Source organism: Mauremys mutica, chromosome 4 (assembly GCF_020497125.1).
Source record: "Mauremys mutica isolate MM-2020 ecotype Southern chromosome 4, ASM2049712v1, whole genome shotgun sequence".
Classification (NCBI taxonomy): domain Eukaryota; kingdom Metazoa; phylum Chordata; order Testudines; family Geoemydidae; genus Mauremys; species Mauremys mutica.
Genome location: NC_059075.1, coordinates 85374767 through 85394600, shown reverse-complemented (window position 1 = coordinate 85394600; position 19834 = coordinate 85374767). Strand labels below are relative to the sequence as shown.

The window sequence follows — 19834 nt, the reverse complement described above, 5'->3', positions numbered from 1 at the left end:
TTTTAAGAGGTACAGGGAAGGTTGAGATTTTGAAAAAGACCTCTCTCCCTCGAAACATACAACTTTCTGTGCTGGAACATAAATACTGAAGGCCTGTTGTGTTCTATTGAGAATTACAGTCACAAATAAATCAGTGTAATTATCTAAGTTTCCCAAAGCATTTCCCCATCTTATTAGCAAATAAAAGAATGACTTCATCCAACATACACCAAATCAGAATTAGGCATTGTCCGCAAAATAGCTACAGGAAACAAACCAACATTATCCTAATTTTATGTATATAATTTTTCATCTAGAAGTTATCAGTCACTAGGAGGAGTTGACAGATTCTGTAACCCACAGTAGCAATGTTATTTAACCTTACGTGTCAGATATCTGGAAAAAAGAGGATTAGAGACGTAGGTTAGGATTCTCATCTGCAGTATTTGTATCAATAAAGTCTGGTTACATACAAGAGTTTGGACATGTAAAACTGGCACCTTCAAATTCAACTCTCTCTTTACAGTCAATTTCCAAATCAAACCTGCTCCATTTTCCTGACAGAGGGCCAAGTTGTGTGCAGTTCCTACTGACTTTGATGGAAAGCTACTTGGATGACAGAAATAAGTTTCCGATCCCATGTTGAGTGTTTAGTGCTGGCAGATAGGGGGCGCACTTGTCACTAAGCAGATTTTACGTGAAAACTATTAATGCCCCAATTCTCTGCTCAATGCCAAGCATGAAGTAGCTGAACATTGGGCAGATGTGCAGAAAGAATAAGTGTAATGGACACATCATCTTGGCAAGCCGGCAGAGCTACTTCAGAGGCTCAGCCCAATAACTAAAACAGCAACTGCTGGACACCAGAGGACCAGCAGATCTTCTGACTGTTCTTCCCACTCATACTCAATCACCCCATTCAGGTTGCCACAGGGTCAGTCTTCAACAGAGCTGCTGCCAGGGGAGGGGAGCCTTTACGGCAGCAGAAGCAGAATTTGTGCCAAAGAAGATAAATATAGTAATCCACAAATCACTGTTTACTATTCATTTTCTAGCTCTTTGTTTTTAAAACAGTGTTCACCTGTTTATAGTTAGTCTCTGAATTGACTGATTATCTAACAAGGTTGGGAAAAAGCTGAGGTAATCAAACAGCAACAGTCCTCCACACTTTTGTCAAATATTTCTAGCTAATTTCTTCTGTTGCAATTTCACTACCTCATTACTTCACCTTTGACAGCCCATTTATAGTTCCCTTGAGGACTAATCACCATGAACCTTAGCATTTCTCTGGAAGAGGCATTCAAATATTAGTCTCTGAACAACACGCACTAGGAAACTGAAAACAATGACTTCTAGATTGTAATAAATAACAAACTGTAGCCTGCCATGAGCTTTGGAAGGATTCTATATGTTAGGAAACACAGCAGCAAAATTATTCTGCTGCTTGTTCTCCATAAATATCTTGTCAGGAGAAACAAATGCTACAAAAAAGATTAAAGCCATCTCAAAGCTAAAGCAGCTAGGTTAATTAAGAAGCAAAGTAATATTCATAACTGACTTCTATTGCGTAGACTGCCAAAACAGCATTCCACAGCAGTCAGCATCATTTCAACCAGCTATAGGAAAGTAAAAATGAAACCTCCTCAAATGGTAAATGTGATAGTCAATCTATAAACAAAATAGATAATTTATGCACAGAATACAATCACTGCAACGCAACATAGCCAGGATAGTTCTAAATATGTAAATAACCTGTATTTATAAAAACAGGTATTAGCATCCTAAACATGGCTCAATTTGGAGATGCAGCTTCAGAAAGAGATCATAATCTGTACCCTTCCAGCACAAATTACAAGAACAAATATTTGTCACAAACTACAGATATTTTAATGAATTGCCATAGGGAGAGTAGGTAATTTTCACTCAAATAATGCATGTAAAATGTAAAGTCACCAAAAATATGAAGATACAAAAAAGCTAACACATGGCATATGTTGCAGCAATTAAATACCCAATGCATAGTTTTTACATTTACACTTAGTCTTATTTTATGACTAGTGAGCTGAAATGAAAACAATTGGATTTTGATTCAAATATATTATAAAAAGTCTTTCTGTAAAGGAAATTGCTTTGTAAACATACAGAATCTAATCTGATCTAAACAAATAAGACTGCTTGAGACCCCCATGAGAAGTGGTAAAGACAACCTTACCAATTCAGTTAAGGAACAAGGAAATTAAAAATTATCATCATCACTATCACCTGCAGGGAGTAATTTATCATTTTTGCTCATCACTGGTATCATGTTCCAACAGCGTGTGGCTATAGCAGATACAATTAGGCAGCTGGCCACAGAAGTAGGAGGATAATGTGCTTTTGATGGAGTTTATCCAAGCATGGAGATGGAATGCTTGTAATCCATGCAGCAGAGAAAGTTACTACACATCCGTGTCTCAGAAATACAACAGCTATTTTAAAAACTATTTCTGTAAAAAATACAGAACCTTGAGATGCCCTATTGTATAGTCTTCTTGGCACAAACTGATTATGAATATAAGTGATTTTTAATAGCATGCTATAGCAATGCATAAGTTACTGAATTTAAAACAAAGAAAGTGTATTCTAGAATGTGTTTGATACACACTACAGAAAGCTTGGGTTTCCAACCTGAGTCTGAAGATATTCAATACTATGATTATGGTTCAAATTAACACTTACGTATTCAAATACCTCTTATTGTAACTGGCAAATGAGTTCTCAAGTGCAGAAACTGACATTGCTCAAAATTCTAAATTTTTTATAAATACAACTATCCTTCAATTAAAATTACTTTAATCAAAATTAACTGAATTTGTATTTTAATTACTGAGATTTTAGTATATCAATAATATCATCTTATTCATTTTACCGTTGTCCATCCCCTTTCAATAAAAATGCATACCCTGCTCTTTGACAACTTCTCCTGGGAGAAATGAACAGACATTGCCATTTTCCTCCCATGGGATATTACCATTCAGCTAGGAAAAAAACAAACAACCATGATAGGATCACGGGGGAAGCATTCAAACAAAAGAGGAAGTTCATCAATTGATCTCTGAGAGTAATAAACCATTATATTTTAATCTCAAAACTAGTATACAATTAATAGCAAACACTGAACTTTCAAATACAATTAATGGCATATTTTCCTAACAGAATCTATTGACTGATTTCAGCCAGATGTCTCATTAAAATCTGCAATGACAAACTTAGTTCTCTAACAGGAAAGATGTGCTTTTAAAGATAATTAGGTTGGTTTTTTTAAAAGCAGATTAATTTTGTGAGGTTGAAAATAGGTCAATCTGCACTTAGAACTGATTCATTATGATCAGTTTGAGACTGTTTCGTGCTCTCAAAGAATTTTCAGAGGTTTTGAGCAGAATTTAAAATGAAGGTGATGCCAAGAAAGGAGAAGCTTAATCCTATAAGAGATTTAACTGGAGGAAATGATGGAAAGAGAAAACTGCCACAGTAGAGGCTTGAAAATTTATGCTTTCAAAGAGCTTTGAAGATGAAGATCCAGATATATCTAATATTAAATAATAAGCTTATAGTCAATTTTAAACAATTAGACTTAACCTTCACATATTTCAAAAGTCAAATGAAAACATTCCCAAAAACTCTGCAAAATTGTGTTTAATTGTTCGAACAACTGAAGAATTATATTAAGAAACATGACTATTTAAAGAAACCAAGTCAGTTCTTTTTCATGGATATTATAGGATAAATATATAAAAAAAAGTCACAGGATCAGTTGGAGTAGTGCTGATTCATAAACACTGCAGAGGCACATTAAACAGGGTGACAGTAAGGGTACATCTACACTGCATTGTAAGCCCAGAGTTCAAACTCAAGCTCAAACCTACCTTCGCTTCCATCTCCACATAAATCATGCTAACCCAAGGCTCAGACCTAGAGTCCCAGGGCCCCATGAGGATGGATGGTCCAAGCCTGAGTCAAGTTGGAACCTAGCATTTAAGCCCTATTGCAGGGGTAGGCAACCTATGGCACGCGTGCCGAAGGCGGCACATGAGCTGATTTTCAGTGGCACTCACACTGCCCGGGTCCTGGCCACTGGTCCGGGGGACTCTGCATTTTAATTTAATTTTAAATGAAGCTTCTTAAACATTTAAAAAAAAACTTATTTACTTTAATACAACAATAGTTTATAGAAAGACCTTCTAAAAACATTAAAATATATTACTGGCACGCACAACCTTAAATTATAGTGAATAAATGAAGGCTCGGCACACCACTTCTGAAAGACTGCCGACCCGTGCCCTATTGCTTTGCAGTGTAGATGCAGCCCCACTGAACCCATGCTCTGGAAGTCTGTCAAAAGTATTCCACAATCTCGTGGGCTGACTTTCTTTGTTCTCTGGACAGTCAAGTTTTCCCACACCGCACCACGAACAAAAAGCTAAAGTGGCCACATTTTGGGAGGACGCTAGAAAGCCTGAGATATGGATAGTTGGACTCAGACGTACATAACTCAGTGTTGATGCTGTAGCTCCAGGTTGGGACCCTGGGTTCAACAATTCCTAACCTGTGGTTACAAATGAGTGTAGATGCTCAAGCCCTAGGGTACATCTATACTACCCGCCCGGATCGGCGGGTAGCAATCGACTTCTCAGAGTTCGATATATCGCGTCTCATCTAGACGCGATATATCGAACTCCGAACGCGCTCCCGTCGACTCTGGAACTCCACCACCGCGAACGGCGGTGGCAGAGTCGACGGGGGAGCCGCGGACGTCAATCCCGCGCCGTGAGGACAGGTAAGTAGTTCAAACTAAGGTAGTTCGACTTCAGCTACGCTATTCGCGTAGCTGAAGTTGCGTACCTTAGTTTGACCCCCCCCCCCCAATGTAGACCAGGCCCTAGATTAACAAATCCAGGGTCTGCTAACTTGAGTTCTACTAACCCTAGGCTTTAGCGGGGGAGGATCCCTGACCCCAGGCTCTAACCTAAGCCTCGACAGCTACACTGCAGTTTTATAGCTCTGCAGCTTGAGTCCCAGGAGCTCAAGTCAGCTAACACAGGTGTTTAATTGCAGTTGAGACATTCCCTAAATCTCTTCATTAATCTGCATTACTTAACTATCTGAAATATCTTACTTTTTATTTCCACCTTACAATTTTAATGTTATTGAAATCTTCTCCACCTATGTAATAGTTTAAGTGCCCTCCCCCTATCCCCCAAATACATGAAGTTAATCACAGTTTCAGCAATGCTGCATTTAATAACATGTTACTTTTCTGGCATCTATTTCAGCTCACTGTCCCCATTGCCCATCTTCAGTGTTTCTCTCATGGCCCAGTCAGCTCCATTACATTTAATACAAAATATCCACAGGTACCGCATTTAGTTGCTTTTATAAGATACTCATAAAATAAACACTGATGTGCCAGTTTTGCTGACAGAAATTAATGAAGTGCTGGGCTCTTGGGAGCAAGGGACTGTGGAGTAAAATGGTAACTTCTAGAAGGAAGGATGGATCCTCTAGAATATACCTGTAATCAGACTTCAGTAACACTTGCAGTGGAGGAAGTGCAAGACTAATGATATTTCGATTGACATACTAATCAACTAAAGGTATCAGAGGGGTAGCCGTGTTAGTCTGGATCTGTAAAAGCAGCAAAGAATCCTGTGGCACCTTATAGACTAGCAGACGTTTTAGAGCGTGAGCTTTCGTGGGTGAATACCCACTTCGTCGGATGCAAGGGACGAAGTGGGTATTCACCCACGAAAGCTCACGCTCTAAAACGTCTGCTAGTCTATAAGGTGCCACAGGATTCTTTGCTGCTTTTACAGTCAACTAAAGGCAACGTGGACTGATTTAAAAATCACCAAGTGGAAAGCTGTGATTTAAATCAGCAATTTTAATCAACTTATCCATTTGTACTTCAGTTATTTTCTCAAGAAAGGCACAGTCTCATTGGCTGATATATCACTAAAATATGTTGATTTACAACTAAATAGAGTCTTTACAATAGATTTGGTATATTTTGTGCTACCTAGGAAGACAGATTTATTTAAGCAACTATATAGCTTAATATTTTCAGATTCTTATAAAAACTGTAAATTTTTAGTATGTTAGAGAATGGTGAATGATACATTAATATATTTACTAGATAATTAACTTCTTGCTCATGATTTGTGTCAAGCTGCATTAGGATAGTAAGTGGAATTTAATTAAACACAAAACAGCCTATAAAATTTATTTTAATTAAACAAAAACAACCTTAAATGTTTTGGATAAACTTCTCTTAAAACATGTTTCCCATTAATAACTAAATGATTTATTAAAACAGAGGGATTAATTGTAGCCAGCAAATTAAACTATTTAAGGTCAGCCTGGGAAAAATTTTCCAATATGCCTAATTTAAAGAGACTGGATCTTAAATTCCTGGTCTACACTTCAAAATAACTTTGGTATAACTATGTCACTCAGGGGTGTGAATAATCCACTCCTCTGAGCGATGGAGCTATACTGACTTAAGTGCCAGTGTAGACACAACTATGTTGGTGGGAGAGCTTCTCCTGCCAACATATCTACAGCCATTCACGGAGATGGAGTTAAGCCAATGGGAGAGCTTTCTCCCATCACCTTAGAGCATTTTCACCAGATGCGCTACAGCATGCAGCTGCACCAATGTAAATTTCTAGTGTAGATCTGCCCCATGTCTCTTGAAAATGATAGTCTCTTAGGTTACTTAGGTTGACCTATTGTGCTATATTGATAAAGCCTGACCTCAAAGGTTAGATTTCCCACCCCATAATGCTCTTTATATAGAAACTCTGCCTTTGATGCCAAGTTTTTGATAGCATTCAGCATGAATTTATCATATTTATTTAATTAATAAATACATTGAAGCATGGGCCACCAAAATACCCAGAGAGAACCTGCTTCAATACAGAAATAAAACCCTCTCCAACTGCACACTCCTATTTGTCACCTATCACCACACACTGGAACCAATACAGAGTATCAAACACCTACAATCCATATGCAATGGGGACCCCAACCAGGAAAGATTTCTATCAGAACCGCCACTTCTGGACTCCAAACTATGTCCTAATATCTCCAAGATCAGCAGCAAGCCCCTCACAGACTAGGACATAGTACCTCAAAGTAGCACAGAACCCTATCAGGATAACAGATGCAAAATCAGCAGATATCTCCACTGCCACAATGATCAACACCCCTCCAACACACTTTTCAAGATCCATGGTCCAACATATGCCTAGATCAGCATGTGGTAGTGCACAGAGTGAGGTGCAAGTGCCCCAATAGCAGCTGTGTGCGTGTGAAACCAGACAATCACTATGCTTGTGAATGAACACACACAGGAGAATGAAAAAAGACAAACACCACTTCACCTGTGGGAGAGCACTTCACAAAGCGATCTCTCTGTATCTGACCTATCAGTCCTCATCCTCAAAGGAAATCTGCAGAACACTTTCAAAAAATGAGCCATTGTGATAGACTGTACTCCTGTATTCACCCTTTGCACACTATTGTAATAATCTTTGTACAAAGTATGCCTTTTGAGGGATCATTTGAGAACTCAATTTGCTGGTTATTATTGTTCTGGTAAAATATGTGTAGCAACATTGTATGTAAATGTGACATTATTGACATGAACTGTGACCGTATAGATCATTGTTGCAACCAAGGTCCTATAGTTGCACCAAATCTTGTACAAAGGAAGTCAAGTAAGATGTCTATGGAAAGGTTGTAATTTGCTGGTTATGATTATGCTGTCTGTATGTGTGTATCATTTTTATATTTTAAGTTATGAATATTGGCTATGTACTTGTATCTCAATGTGTTTGGTTTTAAGTAGCATCAGTGAAGCATTTGGTCAGCTTCTTGAGAATGGGCATTTACTCAAAATAGTCCTATCAAGAAACATTTAACTAGCAATGGATTTTGGGAGACGCCAATCCACATCTGAGCTTTTCTGGGAACGTTCAAATTAACATGTAAACAATGGCATCGGCCTGCAAAAAGCTGAATCATTCATGGACATGTGACTTGCCCAGGTGACTACAAACTCCCATCTTGTTGCTGTGATTTTGCACAGAAGAACAAAGGCATTTCCACCCACAAGAGAGAATATAAAAGGCCCTGGAATCCTCTCCATTTTGTCTTCAGCTGGCTCAAGAGATGGCCTCTCCATCCTAAAGAGATGCCTGAAAGAAACTGGAACAAAGGACTGTAACTACAGGGGTCTGAGCGATTGCTGGACCCAGACCATAAACCACAACGTTGGTCTGAAAAGGACAGGGCCCAGACTAGGAAGGAGTCTAGTCTATGAAAGAAGCTTATTGGGACATCTCTGAGGGTGAGATTTACCTGTATTCAGTTTCCTACTGTATTAGGCTTAGACTTGTGTGTTTTGTTTTATTTTGCTTGGTAACTTACTTTGTTGTGTCTGTTATTACTTGGAACCACTTAAATCCTACTTTTTATACTTAATAAAATCACTTTTGCTTATTAATTAACCCAGAGTAAGTAATTAATACCTGGGGGATCAAACAGCTGTGCATCTCTCTATCAGTGTTATAGAGGGCAGACAATTTATGAGTTTACCTAGTATAAGCTATACAGAGTAAAACGGATTCATTTGGGGTTTAGGCTCCCAGAAAGACTGAATACTGGGTTCTGGGAAAGTCCCTGTTAACTGAGAAGCCCCTCGGGTAAGTGAATCTTAGTTTCTGTAAACTGCAGGGGGGCTTGGCCCAACCTCTTGGTCTGGTCTGTAGCCAACTGGTGTGTCCAGCTCAGCAAGATGGGAGTGGAGGGAAGCCTTTTCTGACAGGGGTTTGTCCTCACTGGCATCCCAACACATCTAGTGACAGTCTTGAGGGAGTCTCTGTGACCAAACCCATCACAGTAAAGTTATAAGATTCCACTGTATGATGTTACTAAAATATGTTCCAGGTCTGAGGAGTAGCCAAATCAGTTCCTCAAGCCGGGTGTAAACAAGGTCAATAGACCATTACCTGCTAAGTGGCTAATGAATGGCAGGAAGAAAAGTCTTCCTGGTGCCATGTTCCCAGCTGGAAATGGTTCCCAAACACAGGACAGGACTATGTAAAGAAGCGGCAGACACCTCAATGGGCCCCCACCCCACCTTCTCTCTCTCTCTGTCCATCAATTCACTGAACCAGAAGGAACAAAGAAAGCAGCCATTAGGGGTCCTGGCCTAAGGAGTTTGGCCAGTAAGAGTGTTAAGAGCATATGGGGAGAAAAACTTAGCACTAGTGGCTTTTTATCTTTATTTGTCTTGTAACCATTTCTGACTTTTATTCAGCATTACTTGTATTCACTTAAAATCTCTCTTTGCAGTTAATTAAACAATAAAACAAGTTTGTCTAAACCAGTGTCTTTGAATAGAAACGCTTGGGAAATTCTGTTTGAGATAAGATTTGCGCATATTATTGCTATTAATAAAGATGATGGACTTTATATAGCTTGTATTGTCCAGGAAAGGGCTAGGCAGTACAAGACATACATTTCTGGGGGGAAATCTGGGACTGGGATTGTTTTGGGGACCCCTGTAATGTAATTCAGCCTAGTGAGAGCTTAGGTGTGACTGGCAGGTTATAAGTGCACTGGACATAGCTGGGAGTAATTTACACTCTGTAGGCGGTTTGTGAACAGTCCGGACAGGAGGCTACAGCAGCAAAACAGTGGAAAGGGCACCCCAGGCTAGAGAGCAGAGGTGGCACAGCTACAATCTAGACTAGTGAGTACCGTGTCACAACCATAACTTTGCCAGACACTAAAAATCATGGACTGAACAGAGCCACTGGATTTATGGCTTATTACAACAATCTATAACCCATTAACACCCCACCCACAACTACTTCCCCCTCTCCTCCTTTCCTCCCTTTTACTGGAGGCCTGTTAACAAGCCACCTCACCTTCCATGGTCCTTTGAAATATGTGTTATCTACTTATGCTAAACAATCTCTTCCATCTAGTATTTAGCTGTGACACAGAGTAAGTTTCCCAGACCTGAAGAAGAGCTCTGTGTAAGCTCAAAAGCTTGTCTCTCTCACCAACAGAAGTTGATCCAATAAAAGGTATTACCTGACCCACCTTGTTTTTCTAATATCCTTGGGCCAACACAGTTACAACAACACTGCATACAACAAAGTACAGTGTCATTTTTATGTTAAAGAACAAGGAAGTCAGAGCAGGTACACATATACATTTTCTTTTATCAGAACTTTTGTCAGGTACAAAAAAAGCTTTTAGATTTTCTTCCTAGAGTGTAAAATATAAAATAGCATATTAAAAAGTAGAAGCTGATGCATTCAAGGAAAGTCTTGAAATGCTGTTTTCAAAGCACAAAACTGTACCTCAAAAATTCTCAATACAAATAATGGACTTTTATTGTTCATTTACTGCAAGGTTAGGCAGCCTGATATGACAGATGGACTGTCAGTCTCTAACTAAACCTCCACACTCCATCATAAAAGGAGTGGAAATTCTACTCATAAAATGTCAATAATCCGACATGATTAAGTGCAAAATACTTGAGAGAATTCTACTTGTTTTTTTAAGACCTATGTTAATCAGAAAATTCCAGAAACAAACCACTAGAGCTCACAAAGCTTCCAAACTTAAATCAACATCTAACCTACATTACCTTAAAAGAGTTGCACAACAATAGAAGGTGATTTTGTAAAGGTCCAGTATTAGAGGAAAGTGATACTTTAACCAATATCCTGTTTTGCTCTATCAAACAATACAGGACAACAAAAACCATGTGGAGTTCTCTAACTGATCATAATTATTCCAAGAAGGCCGAAGAAATCAGTGTCACCCTACACCAGCATTTTTTTAGGTCACAAGGTCAAGAAATCATTTTGTCACAGATAAAAAATAAAATGTCTTCAATTTTTTTTATTAGGCAATATTTAACATTTTATTATGAAATGTTTATGCATATAACAGAATTGCACTGAGAATTTGCACGTTTCACTTTGCTTGACACACATTCAATGAACAAGAGAACACAATGTTAACCACAACATTTCAATTTACAAAAAACATGGAGAAACATCCAACAATGCATATTTTTACCCCTCTTGACACACACGGCCAATAGCATTATTGGGAGGTACAAGTAGAAGCGCTAGGCAGTGGCTAGATTTTAAGATTTCCTGACTAGTGTAGCTAATTTCTCGATTTTAACATTACATTAATGTGAGTTTTTTAATTCTGTATTTATTATATGGCTATACATATCCTTTTGCCCAATTTGTGACTGCATATGTCAGAGGAAATGCATATTATTTTCTTGAATCAATATAAAAAAAGCAATGGAATTTAACATATACACTAGGCTGCTGTCCCTTCATATTACTGTTTACACACTAATTTTTGCCTCTCTCTGTCCTCAATTCTGTGATGTACTGAGCACTTGCTGCAAGATAGCAGGCATCTACAACTCCCACCAAAATCAATTTGAGTTTAAGATGCACAGCACGCTCTGGACTGTGCTTTCAGCACCTATTACAACAGCCCATTAATAAAGATCACCCTTTTGTTAGGTAAATCCTTTCTAGTTTCAAACTTCTCAATCAAATTTGATATGGACATTCATAAAGAGATACAAAAGAATGCTTTATAATACACATTAATTGGAAAAAATGCACAAAAATGCAATTTTAATTGAGAAATCAGATACACAGAAGACAGGAAATTCAAAACGTAACATCACTGCAGCAATTCACTTTCCTACTTATTTTTATGGTATACATTTAACAAACAGTTACACATTAAGAAAACTTTACAAAAATTGTATGCATCTGCTTTCCCAGGGTAATTTCAAGTAAAATTTCACTAGATTTTTTTCCCCCTCACTATTGTCTCCATTACGGTAATAGGTGGTCTGGTAGATTTTGTGCTTGAACTTGAATCTTTTGATGATTATTTTGCAAGGCTGCATTTGAAATACACATTTAAATAAGAAAAGCAGACATTAAAAATAATTCCACTTACATGCACAGTGCCTGTGACAGATGGCTATGCCTGTATACTTGAGCTATAGTTTTGCATTGTACTTCTGAACATGTTTTTAAAAGGGCTTGTCTACACAGCAAGTTTAGTGTGTAGCAAGCCAGCAAGTGAATCTACAGCTCATTAGCTTGCCATGCACTAACTCTTCATGTGGCCCCTGCTATGGCTGGGTAGAAGTTTCATAGCGTGCTTTGACGTACATCATTCCAACAGTCTGGCAAAGTGCTCTACGGCAGTTACGGAACTGTTAGTGTGCCATAGCAGGTCCACATGGCAAGATAGTGTGCTGTAGATTCACATGCTGGCTTGCAGCTCACTTAACTTGCTGTGAACACAAGCCCACAGAAATGTTTCTACTGAAAGTACCTAGCACAAGAGCAATGGCCCTCACTGATGCCTTTGGGTGCTACCATAACAAATGATTAAATAAACTATAAGAAAACATTACGGTTGACGTGATAAGCTTCAAGAGACTGGAAATTCAATTTTAACAACCTTAATTCTGCACATGGAGTCTGATTACACGTTTTCTACAGCCTTGTAAGGTGCCTCTTAAGATGCGCAATAAATGAATTAGGTATATCTCTTGACTCGGAATGACAGACAAAAGTAGTACAAACAGTGCCTGAGTGCAATCAGCAATTGTTTAAAGCTAAATGCAGACAAAACAGGCACAATGCAGGTGAAAAGTAATAAAGCTTTCAGTGAAGAAGCCAATGCTTTACCTCCCTCTCACTCATCATCTTATGAAAACTGTATGCATGGAATCTTGGCAGCCCTTTCAGACTCCACTAATAATGGATACCCAAATAGTAACAGCTAAAAAATGTCCCCTTCCCTCTACAGATATAGCAATTTAGCCATATATTTTTGACTGACAGTCTCGACTATTCCCATACATAATATCCAAAAATGAACAGATAACGAAAAAGATCTAGCTGATTCAACATGCAGCAATAATACACACTGCTAATCAACACAGGTTCCCAATTAATGACTCGATTGAATTCAAGGTCTTCACCTTGATTTTTAGAACTACCAACAGTTAGAAATTGTTTATTTTAAGAGCCCGCTTCTCCCTCCACAGGAAGATCTACATTGTTGGCCGTGCCCTTCAGGAAAAATGGGACCAGGACTAGACAGAGTTGGGAAACAGAGCCTTATTGGTTCATGGCTGTAAACACTCTTAAAACCCAATAACCAACCTTCAGAACAAAATACAGGACTCAAACCATTGCCAAAGTTTCCCTGCATAAAAGTTTAATGGTAAAAATAATACATCAATGCCATGCCAAGTCTCTATCGCATTAATCAGGGTCAAGTGCCCATTACAAATTAATTTAATATTTATACTGACCTGATTCAGAGCAAGGACTTGAACCGGGCTATCCCACATCTGAAGTGAGTGTCCTAACAACCAGGACATTTGTTATGATAGGGTGGGTCTCATTTTCTGGGGGGTGGGAGTAGGGGAAGTGATTTGTCCCGATGTGGAATAGGAAAATTTTGTAATCTTGAAAATATTACAGGATGGGGAAAATGTTTCCCACTCAGCTCTATGCTAGTGAAATATAAGTTGTAGTAACACGAAATTCTTCTGACTAAGCTGGAAGGGGAGAGAGTCACAGTTCGAGGCAATGGAAAAAAGATACAAAAGAAAAAATAGCTTTCAATGACCATGCCCACTTTTACTTTCCCCACTGAACCAGATTATTATTGGGGGTTCTGCATTAATTTATTTAAAGGACCAGTTTCACACCTCTGTAAATGCACAGATGATCTGTCAATGGCAAACTTACATTCATTTATCATCAGTACTTCAATGAATGCACTGGCCTGCCAATCAAGGATAATGTTAGTCAAATGCAGAAAGAATAAGTTGCCTTACCGTACACATGGTATTTTCAGTAATAATTAGGGTGAAATCCGATGAAAACTCGAGATCTGGAATGGATGTTGTGTGACAGTCTATACGCTATCAAAAAATTGAAACATCAATTTTGACATTAAATAGTTTAAATCAGAATTAAAAAATACATCTTAGTTGAACTTAACTACACCCCCCTTAAAAATAAAATAAAGACAACTCATAGTACACTACTGATTCAACTCATCAGTTGGAAAGAGTAAACAATGCTATGTATTAGAATTTTCAAAAAAAACGTAGAACTTTTATAATATAATTAAGCAATATTTGTGCAACCCATAAAGATTTGTCTATAACAATCGTTCCCAAACATTTAAACTTAACATAAAGAAAGACACTAAATAGAAGTTGGGATATGGAGCCTTTCACCATTGGCTGAAGTCTTGTTAAGGCTGGTAGTGATGTAGCCTATACCCATTTGGATGTCTTGGCCAACAGTAGCCTAAGCTGAATGAGTTGCTGGTTTCAGTCTCTCTCTCCATGGACATTTGCCCATATCTCAAAGAACTTATTAATTGGCACCCATGTTGGCAGGTTCAGCAGAAAAAGAATGGTTAACCATGGAGACTTCTACTCTCCAAACCTTGAAAAGACAGTCCTCCAGGTTACAGTTGAGGAATACTGACTTGGCCTAATGGAGAACCTGTGTTGTAGCTACCCGCTATGCTGTATGCATACTGTGAATTAAAAATTTGAAAATAGTAAGAAAACTCAGTACCATTATTAACAGAGCCTCATTACATATTCAATCTTGTCATAGCTCGGAAAATACCTCACTATTTTTGCATTGTACGGATTCTTTTGTTTTGCTTGCTTACAGCAAATTCAAAATTTGTGCAGCATGGCCAGCACATTTTAGCTAAAAATGAAGGATAACTGAACATTTTACTGAGTTTAAAAAGAGTACACTTCTAATGCCTATACTCTTCCATAGTTTAGCTGATCATGTAATACTCAAACATTTCTCAATGCTGTACATCCTTTATACTTTTTCTGAACCCAATTCTAACAGGCAATACTCAAAATTAATGAACAGCTAATGTGAGGAAAGTGTACTAAACTATTTCCTTTAATAATCTTATGATGAATAGGAACATTTTTATAATTTCCTAGTTATTTTAAATCCATTTATTATGTGGAACAGTTACTGATTAAAATTGTTTACCTGTAATGTCATTCTTGCTTCCCTCATTAATTTTACTACAGCTTGTGCAATGAACACTAAGAAACAAAGGAGCTCAAGATTTATGGATTTATTTTAAAAAGATATTGTTACTAAAAATTATGTAAAAAGAATAAATTTAAACTGTAAAAAAGAGTTTTTATATTATATTGGAGCTGTATGATGGGAATAATACCACCATCTCCATCTCACAGGGATGCTGAAAAATTCAATATCATCTGTAAACACCAAGCAATGAGGACACCAGCAGCAAAGAAAAGCCCAAGAGGAAATTAATAATTCTGTATTCAGTGCAGGGCCTGGAGCAGCAAATAAAAGCATGGGAACACACAGAATAAGGAGAATGGAATTAAAATATTTAGTAGCTGTTTATTCAGTAAGAAAGATCCTTCTTGGGCACTGAATGAGGCAGGTGCTCAAATAGCACATGATCAAGTAATCAAAGACAGTCTCCTGGTGCAAATAGAAAAGGGGAGCAATTCAAGGCTGCACTGGCAACCGGCATTTCCTAACTTTTGAGCGCTTAATTCTGAAACCTTAACGTTTTTACCTTTTTTTTCCTGGATGTAATTATATATACACATCCCCAACATGATATTGGGACATATGGCTGTATAAAACTGGCTTAGGCAACATATTTTGGGCTGTTGTGGAGCTGCCCATAGCTCCATGTTAATTTTGAGTTGGCAGCATTCCAGCACATTCTGAAGTCATTGCTAACTCATCCTGGACAGGTTATAACTCAGCAAGTATAACACTTGTAATGAAGACTGACAGACCGCTGGCCATATTTTAACCTCTGACATAAAGTTTATAAATACAAGATACATTCATCTCCTATCAAATACAAGGTTAAGCTAGGGGCGCCTTAGGCACTAGAAGTATTTGGACAGAATTCCTTTACAGAAATAACTATCCAGGGAAATTATAGGAGAAATTAATTGACATAGGTTTTAAGAGTTCAAATATTTGAAGGAAAGACAGCAACAACTTTTAATGAAAACAGAGAACACGAACCTAGTTGGATTGTCTTGCCTCCTTACAATCTTCAAATTTCTTGCTGAAGTATAGCCTCTTTTCTCCAGGATGGAGAGAAAAAAAACAATAAGGGGTGGATGGTGTTTCACCAAAGCTCTCCAGTTGCCCACAGACAAGCCTGCTTTATCTACACCCTTCTTTCCTGGCAACCCTTTCTCCTACTGAGGTGGCTTGAACTGTACGTGCAATTCAGCGCACACATTAAAATTTCAGACAAGTGAGTATTGTAGAATTTAACCTCAGCCAGTAGACATACAATATTAAATGAATCAGTATGAAATAAGAATCACAATATCTGTTTACAAAGTAAATAGCTTTCATTGTAATCACTCATCTCCTTTGCACTGTCACTATGAAAAAACAGCACAATCTGGTTCTCAGGAGAACCTGAAGATATAAGCTGACAGGAAAGTCAGAAATTTGTAGCAAGTTAAAGTTGCAAAATTATATAACCAGTTTATTTCCTCTGTTCGGGGGGTGGGGGGAGGGCAGAAGAAAGACCTGGATTTAGAGGAAAAAAAGTTTAAGGTTATTACTTTTATATATCAGGAGCCAGAAGTTCCTAAACAGACTTTAGAATCTGCACATAGGCCTGGTCTACACTAGGAGTTTATGTCGAATTTAGCAGCGTTAATTCGACTTAACCGTGCACCCGTCCACACCAGGAAGCGAATTAGTTCGACCTAGAGGGCTCTTTAGTTCGAATTCTGTACTCCTCCCCGACGAGGGGAGTAGCGCTAAATTCGACATGGCTATGTCGAATTAGGCTATGTGTGGACGGAAATCGACCTTAGTAGCTCTGGGAGCTATCCCACAGTGCACCACTCTGTTGATGCTCTGGACAGCAGTCCGAGCTTGGATGTTCTGACCAGCCACACAGGAAATGCCCAGGGAAAATTTGACACACTCCGGCGCCTTGTGAATGTTCTGCAGGACCGCAGGCAGGAGGACAGAGCCCCCCTGTATCTGTATCTGCAACCGCCCTCCCCCGCCACAAAGTCCCAAACCCCCCTCACCCAAAGTAACAAGAAGGAGGGGCGAGAGGGGCCGTGAAAACTGTCACTGCACCCCTGCAGAGTGCACAAATACAAGAAGGCTCTCATTCCCTAAATGTTGAGACGTCCTTCCCTTCCTGGCTCACCGAAGCACCAATCCCAGTTTCATCCCCTAACTGTGTAGTTGATTATTAAAAGTAGTTTGCTGTTAATTACTATTTCCGTCAAGTTTTTCTACAGAAGACTGTCTGTGAAGGGGGGGAGGGAGGGAAGGGGGTTGTTAATTGCATAGGACAGTCACCTTTACCAGGGTACAGACACGGGGGCAGGATCAACAGCAGGTCACACACACAGTGCAGTCAGTAGGCACCCTGGTCGGTCTGGGAGGTGTTTTCCATGTTCTGTGTGGGTGGGGGGTACGTGACTTTGTGGCATGGGAGGGCAGTTACAGAACTTATGCAGCGGTCCTTGTCCCGGACCACAGAGCCACGCAGCAGGGGAATCTGTAACCGTCCTCCCCCACCACAAGGTCACGTAGCCCCCGCACACAGAGTCCCGAAAAGGAGGGATGGCAGGCTCCATTGAAACAACCAGTCCGGCACTGCAGACCTCTCTAGGAGCAGGAGCCTGTCATTCCTCGAGTGTAGAAGCGGTGTTAACATCACTGCACACCCTACCCACCAAGTCTGCGTCCCTGTTTCAACCCTTTAACGCGAATTCATTAATAAAGAAAACGTTGTTAATTAACAATGTTCCATTAACTTTATTTTTAAACGTGTGTTGGAAGGGGGGAAACGTGGTGAATGGGGTATGTAACCACAGAAGAAAGTCAACAGTAACTGAAGCAGGGGCAGGTTCAGCTTCTCTGTAAAGAAACTAAACAGTCACAAGTTCAGGGCCGCCCAGAGGGGGGGGCAAAGGGGGCAATTTGCCCCGGGCCCCGGGCTCCGCAGGGGCCCCCAAGAGAAGAGCGGAGGCTCCCGCCTCCGCCCCTCTCCTGGAGCCTCAGCGCATCAAGCGCCGAGTCTCTGGCCGAGCCCCTGAGCCCCGCCCCGATCCGAGCCACGTGGTGAGGGGGCGGGGCTGGGAGCTCCAACGGGGCCTGAGCCCCGCCCCGCTCAGAGCGGCGTGGGGAGGGAGCGGGGCAGCTGCCTCCGCTCGGCGTGGAGCTCACAGCCCCGCCCCCTCACCACGCGGCTCTGAGCGGGACGGAGCTCAGGCCCCGCCAGAGACGCGCTCGGGTAAGAGGCGGGGGGGGGGGGGGAAGCGGGACCCGCCCCCGCCGCTGCGCAGCCCGGTCTTCGGCGGCGGGGGGCCCCTTCTGTTCCGGGACCCACCGCCGAAGTGCCCCGAAGGCCTGCGGCGGGAGCCCCCCGCCGCCGAAGACCGGGCTGCGCTTCGGCGGCGGGGGGCTCCCGCCGCGGGTCTTCGGGGCACTTTGGCGGCGGGTCCCGGAATGGAAGGGCCCCCCCGCCGCCGAAGACCCCGGGCCCCCGGAATCCTCTGGGCGGCCCTGCACAGGTTACCCTGCTCCCTGAGGAACCTAGCTTTCAACGCCTCCCGGATGCACAGCGCTTCCCGCTGGGCTCTTCTAATTGCACGGCTGTCTGGCTGAGCGAAATCAGCAGCCAGGCGATTTGCCTCAACCTCCCATCCCGCCATAAAGGTCTCCCCCTTGCTCTCACAGAGATTGTGGAGCACACAGCAAGCTGCAATAACAATGGGGATATTGGTTTCGCTGAGATCCGAGCAAGTCAGTAAGCTCCTCCATCTCCCCTTGAGACGTCCGAAAGCACGTTGAATGATGACAGTTACCCAAGACCACCCTCGACACATTTTTCCCCCCAGCATGCATTGTGGGGAAATCCCAGAATTCAAATGGGCAGCGGGGACTGCGGGAACTGTGGGATAGCTTCCCACAGTGCACCGCTTCCAATGTCGACGCTTGCCCCGTTAGTGTGGACTCACAAAGTCGAATTAGTGTCCTTAGTGTGGACACACAAATTCGACTTTGTGAGGTCGATTCCACAAATTCGAATTAAGTTAAATCGAACTAATCTGGTAGTGCAGACATACCCATAGTGTTTGATATTTAAAGTAAGCCATTTTAATGCTGTGAACACCTTGTTGCATTTGTTCCAGGATTTCTCTAGATTAAATATGCTTTATTAATCTTTTCCATATTAAAAATAGTTATGTTTGAGAATTTATGAATGGAAATAAAAAACCTGAAGAATGCATTTTTAGTGTGCTTTTATTTTAGAGAGGTATTGGGTACAGTACCTTAACGACACTGGCTTCAGATATAAGTGTGCTTGGATCCACTACCTCCACAACAGCTTCTGGAATTACAGCCTTCTTCATGCAGGACATGTTGAAGCCATACACATCATCCCAGAAAGCTAGTCTATCTGCATGTTTATTCTTATCACCTATAGCCACCAGGCTAATGGTGCAGATGTCTGGATAGACTGTAACAAACAGAAAGGACTAGAGGTGAAAAAAGAATGAGAATTCAGATGCTCTTTTATGTTTTATAAATGAACAACAAATGAAAAAAGGAACTGATTTTACTGCTTGCACAGGGATCCAACCAACAAACAGTTTCATAGGCTGAAGTCCTTTTAGCCA

At 40.5% G+C, this 19834-nt stretch overlaps 1 protein-coding gene across 2 annotated transcripts in view; it reads right to left on the bottom strand.

The window, feature by feature from the left end:
* Positions 1 to 19834, bottom strand: part of PRMT3 (protein arginine methyltransferase 3) — a 105476-nt gene that overhangs the window by 20700 nt on the left and 64942 nt on the right. The window contains exons 11-13 of one of the 2 annotated variants that reach the window (XM_045016451.1): positions 19487 to 19674; positions 13949 to 14035; positions 11024 to 11983 (exon numbers count right to left, since the gene is read on the bottom strand). In XM_045016451.1, the coding sequence (XP_044872386.1) occupies positions 11831 to 11983; positions 13949 to 14035; positions 19487 to 19674 (428 nt within the window). In that variant the 3' untranslated portion in view covers positions 11024 to 11830. Of the gene's footprint in view, positions 1 to 11023; positions 11984 to 13948; positions 14036 to 19486; positions 19675 to 19834 lie in introns of those variants that run through there. The other variant, XM_045016450.1, reaches the window with a different exon arrangement.